This window comes from Moschus berezovskii, chromosome 6 (assembly GCF_049115385.1).
Source record: "Moschus berezovskii isolate FMDL1 chromosome 6, NW_MosBer_1.0, whole genome shotgun sequence".
NCBI lineage: Eukaryota > Metazoa > Chordata > Mammalia > Artiodactyla > Moschidae > Moschus > Moschus berezovskii.
In genome coordinates, this window is record NC_142465.1 from 88,096,905 (window position 1) to 88,115,010 (window position 18,106).

Below are 18,106 nucleotides of genomic sequence, written 5' to 3' on the forward strand. Positions count from 1 at the left end.
ATTTGTATGTGAGTGATTTAGCATGGCTTGAGGCTCGGGGATATCTGTTTACTTCCATAATTCTGGGAAGAACCAAGAGTTTTATTTGCAAAGATATCTATTACAGTAAAATTAGAATCCAACATCGTTAATTGCTGTAGGTCTTAAGTGGGGCTTCTGACTTCTTCAAATGAATTGAATTATTGGAACTTGTTGAGTCAGATGGGTCTGCTGGAGAATGTCAGGGCTAACCCCAGGAAAGGACCAGATTTCACATTAGTCACGTGCAGTGAGAGAGAATAGGTCATTGTGAGTATTGGCTTTTATGGTGGCTGCATGTAGTTTATTAATATCCACACTTACTCCTCCCTTATGAAGGAGAAGCTTAATGTTTCCCAAATTATGGGATGTGACTTTTGAAGAGGAAACCATTGATTTGTAAAAAAGAATTGGGAAAGAATATAAAATATCAGTATGCATCTCATATAGTAAATGTAACTTTCTGTGATCATTGTATAAATACACTCACATTCATGTATTTGTATGGTGAATTGTTTTGTGAAGCTTACTCTTTACTTAGATACTGAAAAAATTTGAAAGCCAAATGATCTAATTCAACTAAACATTATTTGATAGATGAATACTTTATATAAATCCCAAACAAGTGTTCATTTATTCTCACCAATATTTTCAAATGGTTAGTGAATTAAATATTTTATCTAAAGAAGAATTAAAGAAAATAGAAATAGCCTAAGAGCAAAAAATGTCAAAAGAAATTTACAGTGTCCACCAAATGATTTTCATGAGCTTCCCTGGTAGCTCAGCTGATAAAGAATCTGCCTGAAATTCAGGAGACTCTGGTTCAATTCCTGGGTTGGGAAGAGCCCCTGGAAAACAGATAGGGTACCCATTCCAGTATTCTTGGGCTTCCCTGGTGGCTCAGATGGTAAAGAATTTGCACATAATGCAGGATACCTGGGTTTGATCCCTGGGTCAGGAAGATCCCCTGGAGGAGGACATGGCAACCCACTCCAGTATTCTTGCCTGGAGAATCCCCATGGACAGAGGATCTTGGCGGGCTACAGTCCATGGGATCATAAAGAGTCGGACATGACGGAGCAGCTAAGGACAGCACAGTCTGTAAAAAAGAGACTGAATAACTCTTTCAGAGAGGCAGGTTTTTGTTTCTTGCCAGGAGAACTTTCAACCAAAAAATATGCCTTGCCACATGGACATATAGCGCCCTGCCCAGATGTAACATGTCTAAGAGGAAATCACTATTCCTTCCCAACATGAAATCAGTTCAGTTCAGTTCAGTTCAGTCGCTCAGTCGTGTCCAACTCTCCGCAACCCCATGAATCGCAGCACGCCAGGCCTCCCTGTCCATCACCAACTCCCGGAGTTCACTCAAACTCATGTCCACAGAGTCGGTGATGCCATCTAGCCATCTCATTCTCCGTTGTCCCCTTCTCCTCCCGCCCCCAACCTTTCCCAGCATCAGAGTCTTTTCCAGTGAGTCAACTCGTCGCATGAGGTGGCCAAAGTATTGCAGTTTTAGCTTTAGCATCAGTCCCTCCAAGGAACACCCAGGATTGATCTCCTTTAGAATGGACTGGTTGGATCTCCTTGCAGTATAAGGGACTCTCAAGAGTCTTCTCCAACACCACAGTTCAAAAGCATCGATTCTTCGGCGATCAGCTTTCTTCACAGTCCAACTCTCATATCCATACATGACCACGGGAAAAACCATTGCCTTGACTAGACGGACCTTGGTTGGCAAAGTAATGTCTCTGCTTTTTAATATACTATCCAGGTTGGTCATAACTTTCCTTCCAAGGAGTAAGCGTCTTTTAATTTCCTGGCTGCAATCAGCATCTGCAGTGATTTTGGAGCCCCCAAAAATAAAGTCTGACACTGTTTCCACTGTTTTTCCATCTATGTCCCATGAAGTGATGGGACCAGATGCCATGATCTTTGTTTTCTGAATGTTGAGCTTCAAGCCAACCTTTTCACTCTCCTCTTTCACTTTCATCAAGAGGCTTTTGAGTTCCTCTTCACTTTCTGCCATAAGGGTAGTGTCATCTGCATATCTGAGGTTATTGATATTTCTCCCAGCAATCTTGATTCCAGCTTGTGCTTCTTCCAGCCCAGCGTTCCTCATGATGTACTCTGCATAGAAGTTAAATAAGCAAGGTGACAATATACAACCTTGACGTACACCTTTTCCTATTTGGAACCAGTCTGTTGTTCCATGTCCAGTTCTAACTGTTGCTTCCTGACCTGCATACAGGTTTCTCAAGAGGCAGGTCAGGTGGTCTGGGATTCCCATCTCTTTCAGAATGTTCCACAGTTTATTGTGATCCACACAGTCAAAGGCTTTGGCATAGTCAATGAAGCAGAAATAGATGGTTTTCTGAAACTCTCTTGCTTTCTCCATGATCCAGCGGATGCTGGCAATTTGATCTCTGGTGCCTCTGCCTTTTCTAAAACCTGCTTGAACATCTGGGAGTTCACGGTTTACATACTGCTGAAGCCTGGCTTGGAGAATTTTGAGCATGACTTTACTAGCGTGTGAGATGAGTGCAATTGTGCGGTAGTTTGAGCATTCTTTGGCATTGCCTTTCTTTGGGATTGGAATGAAGACTGACCTTTTCCAGTCCTGTGGCCACTGCTGAGTTTTCCAAATCTGCTGGCATATTGAGTGCAGCACTTTCACAGCATCATCTTTCAAGACTTGTAATAGCTCAACTGGAATTCCATCACCTCCACTAGCTTTGTTTGTAGTGATGCTTTCCAAGGCCCACTTGACTTCACATTCCAAGATGTCTGGCTCTAGGCCAGTGATCACGTTATCGTGACTATCTTTGTCGTGAAGATCTTTTTTGTACAGTTCTTCTGTGTATTCCTGCCACCTCTTCTTAATATCTTCTGCTTCTGTTAGGTCCATACCATTTCTGTCCTTTATCGAGCCCATCTTTGCATGAAATGTTCCCTTGGAATCTCTAATTTTCTTGAAGAGGTCTCTTGTTTTTCCTATTCTGTTGTTTTCCTCTATTTCTTTGCATTGATCACTGAGGAAGTCTTTCTTATATCTCCTTGCTATTCTTTGGAACTCTGCATTCAGATGCTTATATCTTTCCTTTTCTCCTTTGCTTTTCGCGTCTCTTCTTTTCACAGCTTTTTTTAAGGCCTCCTCAGACATAGGTGTCATTTAAAACTATCATTGCCCATCTGCTAACCCAACTCATACATTTCAGGCATCTTGTGATCTCCCTTCCTTCTGTTTTTCCACGTCCTGTATGCCATTGTTTGCCAGGCCATGGCTATTTTATTTCTGTATTGCTTCTTATGCCCTTTCCCCATCGTGTGCCCTGTTCGTCTCTTATTTGTTCTCACGCTTCCATGTCCTTGTTCCCCCTGCCATCTTTTTAACAGGCAGGCAGGATCATACAGATCCTTTAACACAGTGGTTCTCTATTTTCTACAAATTCCACACTCTTCAGCATAATATTCCCAGTTCTTTCTTTTCAGACTGCACTTTTTACACTCTCCTATTCCATGTCTTTAACTGTCAGCTGGCAGTTAGAGTATACTTATTTCCTGGACATGACATCAGCTTTTCTGCCTCTGCCCTTTCTTTCATTCCCTTTGAAATCACTTCTCTCCACTGTTTCCTGCCAGGTGAAATCTTCATAGTTAAATGTTACATTGTTTCTGAAACCTTCTCTGGTCAGCCCTAGGCAGCTCCCCAACAAAATGTAATGGCTTCTTTGTCCAGTTTATGGCTTTTGCCTTTCTCTCTGCTCTAACTTCATATAAGACGCAGCTGTGTATAACCTAGGACTCCCTTCATCAGTGGAGGGATGTCCTGTCTCCACAGAGTGGTGCTTCAGAATTTTGACTCTGAAGTCATGTTCAGTTCAGTTCAGTCACTCAGTCATGTCCAACTCTTTGCGAACCCATGGACTGCAGCACACCAGGCTTCCCTGTCCATCACCAACTCCGGAGCTTGCACAAACTCACGTCCATTGAGTCAGTGATGACATTCAACCATCTCATCCTCTGGTGTCCCCTTCTCCTCCTGCCTTCAATCTTTCCCAGCATCAGGGTCTTTTCCAGTGAGTCAGTTCTTTGCATCAGGTGGCCAAAGTATTGGTGTTTTAGCTTCAGCATCAGTCCTTCCAATGAACGTTCAGGACTGATTTCCTTTAGGATGGACTGGTTGGATCTCCTTGTAGTCCAAGGGACTCTCAAAAGTCTTCTCCGACACCGCAGTTCAAAAGCATCAGTTGGCACTCAGCTTTCTTTATAGTCCAGCTCTCACATCCATCATGACTACCGGAAGTCAGATAGACCTGGTCTATTTCCAGATCCCACAACTTAACAATTGTGTAACCGGAGGCACGTTGCTTTACCTCTTTGCGTCTCTGTTTTCTCATTAGCAAAATTAGCCTGTTAATAGAACCTAACATGACTTTGGCTTGCTGTGAGAATAAGTGGAGAAAATTCATGGAAAGCGCTCATACTTCACGCTGACACTTGATAAGCACTGACTAGCCGCTATCTAGTGAAAGCTCACTTTTCCTCGGGGCTCTGTCCCACAGGATTCCCGTTATGTCACTGAAATCAGATCATTCCATTATATTCTACATGGTTTTGTTTTTTTCTAGGAGGACATATCTCACAGGGTTGTTTAGAGAATCAGCTTTTTAACAACATGAGTTGTATGTGCTAAGCTGAAAATTCTGATTCTCAGCATCTTATTTGATTCTGAGTTCTTGGAGATGTTATATCACTGTGACCTCAAATATTTCTTTTGACAGAACTCTGCTGCAGAGGTCACCACTGTAAAATTAATTAGAATCTTTGCTCAAGTTATAGCAAAAATAGTAAATGGATAAACTATCTTGAATTTACTTTTTTTCTGCTTCTAATCATGAAAACTGCCAATTTCTACCAAGCCCTAGCAGTGAAAAATAGCAGTTATTATTAATGGAAACTGGAAAGCATCCCATTAATGCTAAGGCTCCAGTGTTGTATGCTGTTATTATATAGTTAATGTGATATACGACATGGAAAATAATATAGTATGGCATAATATAATAAAGTGTACTATACTGCAGATATTCATATTTCTTTCCTAATTAACTTGTTTTAGTTCACATGATAGACTTGAAGATAATCACCGTTTCATTGGTCTTTTTAGAATATTGTGTCCCACTAAAAGTATGTTATCTGAATAAACTTGAGAAGCACTGGAGTATACTGACTATAAAGAAAAAGTTTTATAATATAAAGTTTATAAGCTGGAGTATAATTTTAAAACTTTGATGACATGTATCTATACTCTAAAATAATGGTGTGATTATTTTTTCCCTCTGGCATGTGATGCTATTATATTAACTTAAAGAGAAATTACTGTCCTATTAAGGCTTAATGTTTTGTTTTAAGGTTGATTAATCATACAAAGAAACTGATGGAAAAAGAAGAAAAATTGTGCATTAAAATTCTTCAGACTTTACGAGAAATGCTAGAGAAGAAAGACAGCTTTGTGGAAGAGGTATTTAAAATTTTTTCTTGCTATTTGAAAATAAAATAGAATTTCTAGAATACTATAATGAATAAATTACAATAGACTATTAGTATATGATTATTTGTATTACATATTAATAGTGTGTTTACTTAGATGAATTAGATAATTTGAGCTTTTATGTTGTTCATCTCTTAATGTTTACTTTTGATTTGAGAAGTAACTAAGATTAGAATGGCCAAAGTATTTGGTTTATTTGTTATTATTATATTTTTTCATTAATATGTATACTTTTCTCATGTAGTGTCAATGGACCAAATGATCTTTCTTAAGCATTATTATGATTTTGTACAAAGTTCTGCTGTTAATTTAAATAGTCTGTGCATTTTGGAATATGTTGATTTTTCATTGTACGATATGTTCATGTCATTTTGTATAATATTATGCCCAGTATTATAAAATAATACTTTTTTAAATAAATGGAACTGTAAGTTTCTATTCTTAACTGTACTAAATATTGCACAGATGATTTTCAGGGAATATCAACTTATAGATAATAATTGTCACTCTGTTATTAAAAATGACAGCTCAGGTGCTCATTAAGAGATAGCTGGCAGCATGTTTAATACCCAGGGTGATACACTTAAATCTAAAATATAAATCTAATGTAGGTTTTTTTGGCTAGCTACCTTTACTGTTTACCTTTATGTTAGGTATCAAACATAATTTGTAACATGCTCCTTAATAATTTTTTGTTCTGTTTCTGTAAATATTAATTATCTGGTATGTTTAAAATTGGAAAGATTTTATTTTTATTTATGCATATACTATCTAATTCCAAAAGGATTGTAGTGGTAGATTTTTTTCTTAACATATTTTGGTAGAAAAGAATTGCAGCGGAATCTTGGATATTAATAGAAGGGGGGATAGCTTCAAAATACAGCATTTGAATCAGTTGTTTGCTTCAGTAATCAAAATGACTTCTGCATTGCATAAGTTCTCATCATCCTTTAAACTATATTTGGGAAACATAAATAAAATACAGGTGGTCAATACAGTTTTAATAAATATTGCTGTAGCCTAGGACTCAAGAAATATGCTTATAAGTTTGACTATATGGTATGTTCTTAAAAACGGTACATAGAGTTCCTTGGGACTTTTTGTTTCTTTCTCCTTTGGTTCTTCAAACTATTGCTATAGATTGTTTGATATTGGCTGAAGTATCAAATCCTAAGGTAGAAAAAATGAGGCCATATGAATTTTTTACAGATGGGTGAAGTTTATGATAACAGTTATTTGTGCTTAATGGAAGATATGTGATAAGCATTTCAATTTTATGTAATAGATGGTTATTGAATTACTATAAAGGAACTAGGAAAGAAATCTGGCAAGATTTTACTATGACTAGTCAGGAGAATTTCAGCACATCTCCCAAACCACTGTAAAATAATTCGTGCTGCTGTCTGGGTCTCCTTCACACTCCTAGGGCCATCACTCAGGCTTTCATCTTCTCTTGCCTAGAAAACACCAGTGCCCAGTTCCCTGAGACCTTCTTGACGGGAGGCAGGGCTGCTGTTTTCAGAGCTCTAAGGACACTATTCCCATCTAGTATGATGTGAACGGCGCCCCCAGGACACAGTCTGCAGGGAAGGGGTCAGCTGAGGCTCTTTAGGCTCATTCACTCAGGCAGCTCACACACATTGTGAGCAACTATTAAGTGCCGGCCCTAGTGTCTGGGCACTGGGTAGATGGAGACCAATGGCACAGCTTACTAAAGGCCACCACGGAGTGCATTTCACATGCTTCTGGGGTCCTGTCAGTGTCTGCGGAGATCACGAGAACCTTTCAGGAACCTTCAGGGCTCTGCACTGCCTGGATATTACAGGACCGCCTCTGTTCCACGCCCCCAACCCTTCCTCGTACATTAGCTCCGGAAACCTGTCCTAATCCATGTACCTGCAGTGTCCCTCAGGCTTTTTCAGCACTGGGCCTTCCCAGTCTGCAATTGGGACTGTTAAAATACAAATAAGCCTCAATACCCCCAGTGTTATCTTTGTGAAGGAGGTAATGAAGAATACTTATCAACTGTTTTTGCCACAAGTGATACTTTCTCAATAGAATTAACAAAATACTATGTGCCTCTCTCTCTTTTTTTAAATTAATTTATTTTTTATTGAAGGATAATTGCTTTACAGAACTTTGTTGTTTTCTGTCAAACCTCAACACGAATCAGCCATAGGTATACATGTATCCCCTCCCTTTTGAAACGCCCTCCCATCTCCCTCCCCACCTCACCCCTCTAGGTTGATACAGAGCCTCTGTTTGAGTTTCCTGAGCCATACAGCAAATTCCCGTTGGCTATCTGTTTTACATATGGTAATGTAAGTTTCCGTGTTACTCTTTCCATACATCTCACCCTCTCCGCATGTCCATAAGTCTATTCTCTATGTCTGTTTCTCCGTTGTTGCCCTGTAAATAAAGTCTTCAGTACCATTTTTCTAGATTCTATATATATGTGTTAGAATATGGTATTTATCTTTCTCTTTCTGACTCACTTCACTCTGTATAATAGGTTCTAGGTTCATCCACCTCATTAGAACTGACTCTAATGCATTCCTTTTTATGGCTGAGTAATATTCCATTGCAGTTTCAGCTTTAGCATCAGTCCCTCCAATGAACACCCAGGATTGATCTCCTTTAGAATGGACTGGTTGGGGGCGGGAGGAGAAGGGGATGATGGAGAATGAGATGGCTGGATGGCATCACCGACTCTGTGGACATGAGTTTGAGTGTACTCCGGGAGTTGGTGATGGACAGGGAGGCCTGGCGTGCTGTGGTTCATGGGGTCGCGGAGAGTTGGACACGACTGAGTGACTGAACTGAACTGAATATTCCATTGTGTTTATGTACCATTACTTCTTTATCCATTCATCTGTCGATGGACATCTAGGTTGCTTCCATGGTGCCTCTCTTTTTAAGACATTGTATCTGGGTGTTTTGTCCAAGCTGGTTTATAGATGATGTCACTGAGACCCAGAGGGGTAGTGTGATTTACCTAAGGTCACACAGCAGGGCCAGAACCAGAACCAGCCAAAACCAAAGCTCCTTCCTCTCTGCCTAATCTTATTTATCAGATCACAGACAACTTTTACAAATGATGTATATCACTGTTAAGAAAGATTAGTATATTTTGTCCAACATGTTTGTGGGGCTAGATTTTAAGTCATAAGCAGACCGAATATAGTAGAATATAATATCCAAAATAGATAAAAGTTTAGAAACCTAGAATTAAACATTAAGGAATGGAATGTAGTCATTAACTTAGAAAAACATAAAAGAGACTTATATAAATATCATTTCTTAATTTCTGTGTCTATTAAAGATGGGATAAGAAAACTGTAGCTGAAAGAATTCTGGATCTTAGTCAACATTTTAATTCTAAATGTTGTAGGTTGAGAAGCATTTCTATTAGTGGAAGGAGAAGACTTTTCTCCCTATATGAAATTTTTAGAAAGCATATTATATCTAGAATGACTCAAGTACCTCTCCTGGGAAAGAGACAGTAATGGACGATCTCTGCATGTTGTCAGTTGGCCCATGTTACATGGCTGGTGCTACCTTTTCTATGCCAGTGGAGGGGACCTAAAGGACCCACCAGTCTGGATGAAATGGCCTTGGGTAACAGATTCAGAAGCTGGTCAAAGCCATTATTTTACAACTTACTGTGTATTTTCAGGAAAAAATCCTGATTATCTGTCCTGGGATAACAGGTGGTTGTGTTTTCATTACTATGTTAGTTTCCTACTTGTTATTGCTGTTCAGTCAAAGTTGTGTCCAACTGCAACCCCATGAACTGTAGCACAACAGCATGAACTGAAGCCAGGCTTCCCTGTCCATCACTATCTCCTGGAGTTTTCTCAAATTCATGTTCACTGAGTCAGTGATTCCATCCAACCAGCTCATCCTCTGTCGTCCCCTTCTCCTCTTTCCCTCAGTCTTCCCCAGTATCAGGGTCTTTTCCAGTGAGTCAGCTCTTCACATCAGATGGCTGAAGTATTGGAGCTTCAGCATCAGTCCTTCTGATGAATATTCAGGGTTGATTTCCTTTAGGATTGGCTGGTTTGATCTTTTTTCTGTCCAAGGGTTCTCAATCACCACAGTTTGAAAGCATCAATTCTTTGGTTCTCAATCTTGTTTATGGTCCAGCTCTCACATCCATACATAACTACTAGAAAAGACATAGTTTTGACTATATGGACTTTTGTTGGCAAGGTGATGTCTCTGCTTTTTAATATACTGTCTAGGTTTGTCATAGCTTTTTTGGAAGGAGCAAGCATCTTTTAATTTCATGGCTGCAGTCACCGTCTGCAGTGGTTTGTAGCAAGAAAATAAAATCTATCACAGTTTCCAATTTTTCCCCTTCTATTTGCCATGAAGTGATGGGACCAGATACCATGATCTTTGTTTTTTGACTGTTGAGTTTTAAGCCAGCTTTTCACTCTCCTCTTTCATCCTCATCAAGTGGGTCATTGGTTTACAACCCACATGTTTATTATCTTACAGTTTTGGAGGTTGAAGTTTAAAATCAAAATGTCAATTGAATTCATTTTGGAGGCTCCAGGAGACAATTGATTTTATTTGCCTTTTTTAGCTTCTAGGGGCCTCCTGCACTCCTTGGCTCATGGCTTCTCCTTCTGTCTTCAAAGCCAGGAGCTGTAGTGTCTTCAACACCCTGCCCCCCTGCCCCCGGCCTTATTTGTCTCTCTCTTTCTCTCTCTCACACATACACACACCACACACACACACACACACACATACACAGAGAAAGACTCTGTTTCATATCCCCCACTCTTATTCTTGCCCTCCTGCTTTCCTCTCATAAGGACATTGTGATTACATTGGAACCAGCTAGATAATCCTGTATAATCTTCTCATCTCAAGATCCTTAATCACACCTGCAAAATTCCTTTACCAAATAAGGTGACAGTCCCAGGTTTTTGTTGCTAGGGCATAGACATCTTCGGGAAGGCCATTACCCAATCTATCACAACGATCTTTTTACTGGAGAGCTTACCTATGGCTGATTAAAATGTAGGACAGTTTAAATGTGAATGAATATGACCAAAATTGCTTTGAATTTATAGCATTTTGCTGTTTTCAAAGCACTGTAAAATATTTTGCTACATTTCAGCAGTTCTAGGACGTATATAGAACAGGAAGCAGTACCTCCAGGTTTGTAATGTGGAGAGACTTAGAGAATTGAATTGCATTGTCACATAGTTACCTACTACCTGGCTGCCTGACAATCAGCTGGATGTCTACTGTCTGTATATTAAAGCATTTCCAATAGATCTCTCAGAATTAAAACAGAAAACTCACACCAGGGTTTTTCACACTAGCTATATTAATGTTGCTCCACATCGCTGGTGGCTCAGTAGTAAAGAACCCATCTGCCAATGCAGGAGACCGGAGTTCGATCCCTGAATTGGGAAGATCCTCTGGAGAAGGAAATGGCAACCCACTCCAGTATTCTTACCTGGGAAATCCCATGGACAAAGGACCCTGGAGGGCTCTAGTCTGTGGGGTTGCAAAAGAGCTAGAAACAACAACTAAACAACGTTAACATCATAATGTTATGTTTGAGACTTCATTTATTTAAATTTCATACCATAAAAGAAAATCTCCCATTTTCATTTTTGTTTCTTTCATCTCTGGTACTAGAAGTGTGTGTGTCCGTGTGTGTGCATAGTGGTGAAAACTTAAAAATAGAGCAGTGAAGTAAATTTGCTTCATGGTTGAAACAGATGTCCTTAAAGCAATTTTGGACTTCAAGACCATAGTTTTCTGATTTTATTAGCCCTCTCTGTATGAAATATTAAGGACAATCTTCATGTAACTACATTTTTCTGATATTTAGTCGATTTTAAAAACATATTCAATTTATAATCCTTTTGATCATAATTCCTAAATTAATTTTACTTAATATTTTTCCTTGCTTTATGTTCCTTTGTGCCAAAGGCTGAGAGACAAGATGTGGGTGGTAATATCCTGAAGATTTCAAATAGAATAATACAAGTAAATGAAAACTTAATTTTCTATTAGGCAAGCCTCTGTGAAACCCACTGATCATCTGTGTACCATTTGTTACAAGTGACAATGCTTATTTTTATTGAAGGTTAAAACATGAAACTTGTATATTAAAATCCCTGAAATAGGGAGTTAGCTGAGTTTTATAAAAATTTTATAAAGTTTTATTTGTTTGGGCGATTCTGGTAGAAAAGCAAAAAGTTACAAAGGATATATATAAGTACCCTGAAAGCTCAGTGTTCCTTTGTGATGGGTTCCATTTGAAAGGATCCTTTTAGGTAACAACAGCAGGCATGTTTATTTGCACTTTAAAAAATATGTATGTTGGAAAATGTGTGTAGGGAAAGAGAAGAGAAGGAATGTTTTTAAAATGGCTTGAGGGCAGTGTGATTTCTAATATTCTCCATCCTTGGTGTCATGTTTTTCTACTCTTATTTCTGTGGAAGTGGAAGTGACTCAGTCATGTTTAGCTCTTTGCAACCCTGTAGACTGTGTCCTACCAGGCTCCTCTGTCTGTAGAACTGTCCAGGCAAGAATACTGGAGCGGGTAGCCATTTTCTTCTCTAGGGGATCTTCCCAAACCAGGGATCAAACCTGGGTCTCTTTCATTACAGGCAGGTTCTTTACCCTCTGAGCCACCAGAGAAACCCTTTTATTTCTGTGACTCCACTACCAAATATAAATACCTGTTAGGATGTGTGTGCTTTTGAACAGCATAGCTTAATTTAGCACCACACCTGAGTTTTGTGTACTTCACAGTGTTTTAGGTCCAGGTCTGAGTAAGGTTTACCTGAGGTGGTCAGGAGATGGAGCTGTATGGGTTGGATGGAGGTGGATGGTTGAGATGCCGAGCAGGAAATAGTAAGAACTGTGTTCAGAAGATTGGTTTGGATTGAAGGACTTTAAAAAAAAATTTTTATTTGGTCAGTTTTCTTCATCTTATGCTCTTCAGTATATATTTTCATTAAGATTTATAGAGCATTAGAAATTATTTCTCTCATAAAGGGAGAAATATATAAAGATGTTTATAAGATCTGATCCTGAATGTATAAAATTCGTCGCTTCTGTCCTGTAGAACTGGAAAAGATAAAGAGCCCGGAAAATATTCCCTGATAGCCTATGGATCTGATGATTTACAGTCTCTTTCCTTACATTGTAGTCAAAGAAATTGACCTATTTAGAATGCCAATCATAATATCCTCTGTGAGTATATTCATATCCACTTGTAAGTTATACTGACAATACATAAAATCTACAGGACAACAAAGATGTTTAGTCAAGTTCAATATTCTTCAAATTTTCAGGTTTGAAATGCTATATATTCTTGGAATATTTTTGCAAAGGGATCTAGAAACCACTTCTACTCTGGTGTAGTTTTGTATGTTTGTTTTTATAAAGTGATGATTGCTAGCATTTATTTAGGACCTCACTAAAAATCAGATACTGTTCCTGATCCTTTGTATGTATTATCTTATTTAATCTTTAACTCTTTGTCATCCATAGTATTAAATTTTTTTATCTCTCTTTAATAAATAAAGAATAGTGAATCCATGGACTATTACCCGCCAGGTTCCTCTGTCCATAGAATTCTCCAGGCAAGAATACTGGAGTGGTAGCCATTCCCTTCTCCAGGGGATCTTCCCAACCCAGGAATCGAACCCGGGTCTCCTGCCTTGCAGGCAGACTCCTTACCATCTGAGCCACTAGGGAAACCTTATTAAAAAATCAGATGTTATTCCTGACCCTTTGTATGTATTATCTTATTTAATCTTTAACTCTTTGTCATCGGACTTCCCTGGTGGCTCAGCTGGTTAAGGATCTGCCTGCAAGGTGGGAGACCCAGGTTTGATCCCTGGGTCGGGAAGATCCCCTGGAGAAGGGCATGGCAACTCATTCCAGTATTGTTGCCTGGAGAACTCTGTGGAGAGAGGAGCCTGGTGAGCTACAGCCCATGGGGTCACAAAGAGTTGGACATGACTGAGCAACTAATACCTTCACTTTGTCATCGGTAGTATTACACCTCTCTTACTGATGCAGAAACCAAAGTATATAGTGTAAGTAGGTGAGGAGAGCTTGTATTCCACCCAAACATTTTGGCTTCTGAGGTCTTAACAAGATGTTAGAGCCGAACAGATGATACAATTTACAATCACAGCTCTTCCATTTTCTCAGATATTCACCTAAATAAAATGAAAAGCTTTTTAGTTTTGTTCTTGATAAAAATTTGTATGCGTGTGTGCTGGAAAGCATAAAGCATTGATTCAGTGAGCTGCTGAGGAAAGGCTTGAAGATTTTAGATTGAGCTGTTTGGGAACAATGTGATGCAAGAGCTGTGCAGATTTTTAAGATTCTTTTTTACAGACCTACAGATCAATATCAGAGCTTCCCAAGCCCCACCCTGTGATCATGTCTGAGTTGCTAGTAGCCTAAATATTATATATAAAAGTCCCCAGCAATGCTTTTAAGATGACATAGTAGATAGCCTCTTGTGGAAATGTGGCATTCAACAAACAACATAGCATCTAATTGAGAGCTGTGATCTTTACAAATGCCCAGGTGGGGTAGGTGATATTTACACACTGTACAATGATGACAGACAGAGCTTCTTGGTTTGAAAGTTGGTATCTGGATTGATATGGAATAACGATATTTAAGAAAGGATGCTTTGAGTTATTTTTAAGATACCTTCTAAAGATACCTTTAACTCAAAAATTTACTGAGTTAACTAGGTTTTATTTTTTCTTCAGCAGGAAAAAAAAATCATTGTAATTAATCTTTTGTTTCTGATTTTGAAAAGCAGCAAAAAGACTGTCAGAAAAATACTAAGGAACTTCACTCCTGCATCAAATATGCAGACTTGTCAGTCCCAGCAGTAATTACATTGTTGCAAATTTATAAATTGTATCAAACTTCTCTTATTGTAAGAGTCTGCAGAATTATTCACCTTCTATGCATATGCTCATTTCACTTTTTTAGGAGGCAGATAAACAAATTATGTAGGATTGTTACATAAAGTGCACTGTAGCTCAAGAATTGTTTTGTTAAGAAAAAATAAATTTCAGTTTTAGCATCAGATGCATTTTGTAGAACTTTAAAAACATACATTTTAGAGGTGAGTGAAGTTTTCCCCCTATATTCTAATATTTTTTAAAGCTAGATACAGTAAATGATGTTATAAACCTTTTATATCGCCATTCCTGTATTGTGAGGGTATGTGTATGTGTGTATTGTGTTTTAACTAGGTAACTAAATGGTTGGAAATATGAAAACATGTTGATGTCTCCTTACAGTAAGAGATCTGTTTCAGAAATATAATTAGTATACTCTTACCCTTTGGAGTTTTTGTTTTATATTTTTATAGGGGCAGAAAGACTTTTAGCATTAAGGTGGGCACAAAGGAAACAATTACTTTTAGAAATTTACTTTTCAGTTGCTGGGCTGGCTTGGACACTTGTTTTAGGCCATCAAAGTGATATGTTTATCAGATTTATTAATCATTGTACCTTATTACAAAAATTACAAAGTTCTGAAATACATCTTGACTTTACTCTCCCCCTTAAAAATCTGACAATAACATCACTGCCTCAATGATTTTTGAGTTAAGCTTTGATTCCGTAGAGATCCAATGACTGAACGATCATGTTGAAAATATTATAAGTACTCAAAAATTAGCCAGTTATTTGTAGTTAATGGTTGTATGTGAAAAAAGATATTGTGATTAAAAAATAAACATTGGTTTACATAAAAAGTTTAACAAAGACAAAAAGAACAAAAGAAAAAGCTAAAATTAATGTATTACTAAATTATTGTGTTAATTATTTCCAATTATATCTAACCTAAACTCTTTTTCAGGATGCATTCCATGATTAGTTTCTTTTAACTCCATATTATTCTAGTTTATAATCATTTAATTACTTATAAAATCATCTTGGTCTTGTTATATCCTTCCTAAATCGTTTCAGTTGTGTCTGCCTCTTTGTGACCCTATGGACTATAGCCCACCAGGCTCCTCTCTCCATGGGATTCTCTAGGCAAGAATACTGGAGTGGGTTGCCATGCCCTCCTCCAGGGGATCTTCCCGACCCAGGGATTGAATCTGCATCTGCTATGTCTCCTGCACTGGTAGGCAGGTTCTTTAGTGTAGACCTTTTATTATCTTAACTTTTGAAGGATGTGTGTTGTTACTTTTAAATAAATTAGGAACTCCTTGAGACAAGTCTGATAGATGTGATGAAGAAACACCCCGAAGACCTTTCAGAGATTCTCTAAGGATCTAGTGCTGTATTTATCCCCAGTACCACTCCACACGTCATAAGCATTGTGCTATTGAGTACAGAGATGGGTGATCTTATTCACTGCAGTGTTCCCCGTGGCACACAATCATTGCTCAGTGTTTGTGAACTGACATTTATACACAGTAGAAATAAATGTTAGTGACTGTCTGCTTGTACAACACATTGCCCTTCACTAGTCATATCCAAGAAGTGGGTTCTAGAAGTATCACTTCACATTCTAATTTGCATCTCTTTGTCACCCAGGAAGGTTTCTTGGTACTTGACACACCTGCAGAGTTGGGCCAGCTGCAAGGAGATCTCTATACATTCTTGAGAGATGGTGAAGCAGATTATCTTGTAGTAAAGGCTTTGTCTGATGTGCCGTGTGGTGTTTGCTTATGGTCTGCTTTGGAAGGGGAAGAAGTTGGGGATCTGCCGACAGTAACCTGGATGCTCAGCTCAGGGAAGCTGTGGCAGAGGAAGGATGAACGGATCTGAAGGCAGGCAGGTGGGAGGAAGGATCCAGCCACTGGGCTTTGCTCTCAGGAGGGACCCCCTTACCCTGAGAAGGAATTCGAGAACAAGTAGGGAACTCAGGCCACACAAGAAGTGGAAAGAGCCCACTGTAGAACCAAGAACCTGAGAGCAGTTCAGGCTCTGGAGAGACGCTGAGACCCAGTCAGCTGAACTGGTCACTGCATTTGTCAGGTTAACGAGTGTTACTAGCTGCTGTTTGTTTAGTTGCTAAGGTGTGTCTGACTGTTTTGTGACCCCTTGAACTGTAGCCCATCAGGGGCCTCTGTCCATGGGATTTCCCAGGCAAGAATACTGGAGTGGGTTGCTCCTTCCTTCTCCAGGGCATCTTCCCAACCCAGGGATCAAACCTGTGTCTCCTGAATTGGAGGGTGGATTCTTTACCGCTGAGCCACCTGGGAAGCCTGTAACTAGCTTTACGGCCCACTAACCAGTTGCTCTCAAGCGGCATCAGGATCTCCTGCCATGGGACAAAATTGGTGTTTGAAACTGTTCTGCTGTTACCACGGTAACGAGAAAGCGATATGTAAAGGCTTGAAGCAGATTGGGTCTGAGACATTTTACTTTTTCTGTCTGATGCTTTCATCTCGGGACCGGTGCTCTCAGAGGAAATACCTGACTTAGTATATGAGACACTAAAACCACATTATTGCTGTTGCTGTTATTTAACTATCATTGATTGTGCATCTCTAGAGAAACTATTTGCAAAATAACAATGTGTCTCTGGGCATTTGGAGCCTCACAGTAACTCTCTGAGGTAGGCAAATATTTTTTAATTTCCATTGTATGGGTAAGACTGAGGCCCCGGTGGGGAAATGATCTGGTCACAATCATAGATTTGTCAGTGACAGAGCTAGGGATATGAATCAGGGAGTTCTGATTCTACTCTGTATGTGATACTTCTCCACATGGTAAGAAATCAGATAATGCTGGAGAAAATAAATGACCATTTAAACATGATTTTACCTTTTAAAACCCTCTTTCAGGCTTTCGCTTCTTTTACTCCTCTAGAAACCTGGGGAGTTCAACCAATCTTAAAATAAAAAGGGAAAACATATTTTCATTCTTTGTTAGGTACATGCTTTAAATGATAGTAACATAAATAGCTTCTGTGGTGTCTGTTGTTTTTGTTGTTGTTTAGTCACTAAGTCATGTTCTACTCTTTTGTGACCCCATGGACAGTAGTAGCCTTCCAGAGTCCTCTGTCCATGGAATTTCCCAGGCAAGAGTACTGGAACAGATTGCCCTTTCTTTCTCTAGGGCATCTTCCCAATCCAGGGATCAAACCCTCATCTCCTGCTTTGGCAGGTGGAGTTTTTATCGCTCAGTCGCCAGGGAAGCCCTCTGTGGTGTTTACTGTATAATAAAAGTCAGGTGCTTGTATAAATGCCCCACAACGTTAATTCGTTTAACCCTCATAACCACACATTGAGGAAACTATAACCCAGAAAGGTTACAGAGCTTGCCCAAGGTCACAAGTTAAAAAATGGTGGAGCCAGGATGAAAACTTAGGTCTTCTGGCTCCAGAGCCCAGGTTTGCAATCATTGTGGGAGACTGCCTTTCATTCTAGTCTGGCATCAACTTACAAAGCCCTAAGAATGTCACTCATGGCTGTCAGAGGAAAACTGTTTTCTTGTTTCAGGTAACACAAACTACCTTAAGATTATTTCTTCTCGTGTTTAATGACTCTGAACAGCTACC

At 39.1% G+C, this 18,106-nt stretch overlaps 1 protein-coding gene across 5 annotated transcripts in view; it reads left to right on the plus strand.

Annotated features, from left to right (window-relative positions):
* ITPR2 (inositol 1,4,5-trisphosphate receptor type 2) overlaps positions 1 to 18,106 on the plus strand; it is a 639,393-nt gene that overhangs the window by 353,538 nt on the left and 267,749 nt on the right. For all 5 annotated transcript variants that reach the window (XM_055395002.2, XM_055395004.2, XM_088837263.1 and 2 more), the window contains one exon: positions 5,431 to 5,539. In XM_055395002.2, coding sequence (XP_055250977.1) covers positions 5,431 to 5,539 — 109 coding nt within the window. The remainder of the gene's footprint in view (positions 1 to 5,430; positions 5,540 to 18,106) is intronic.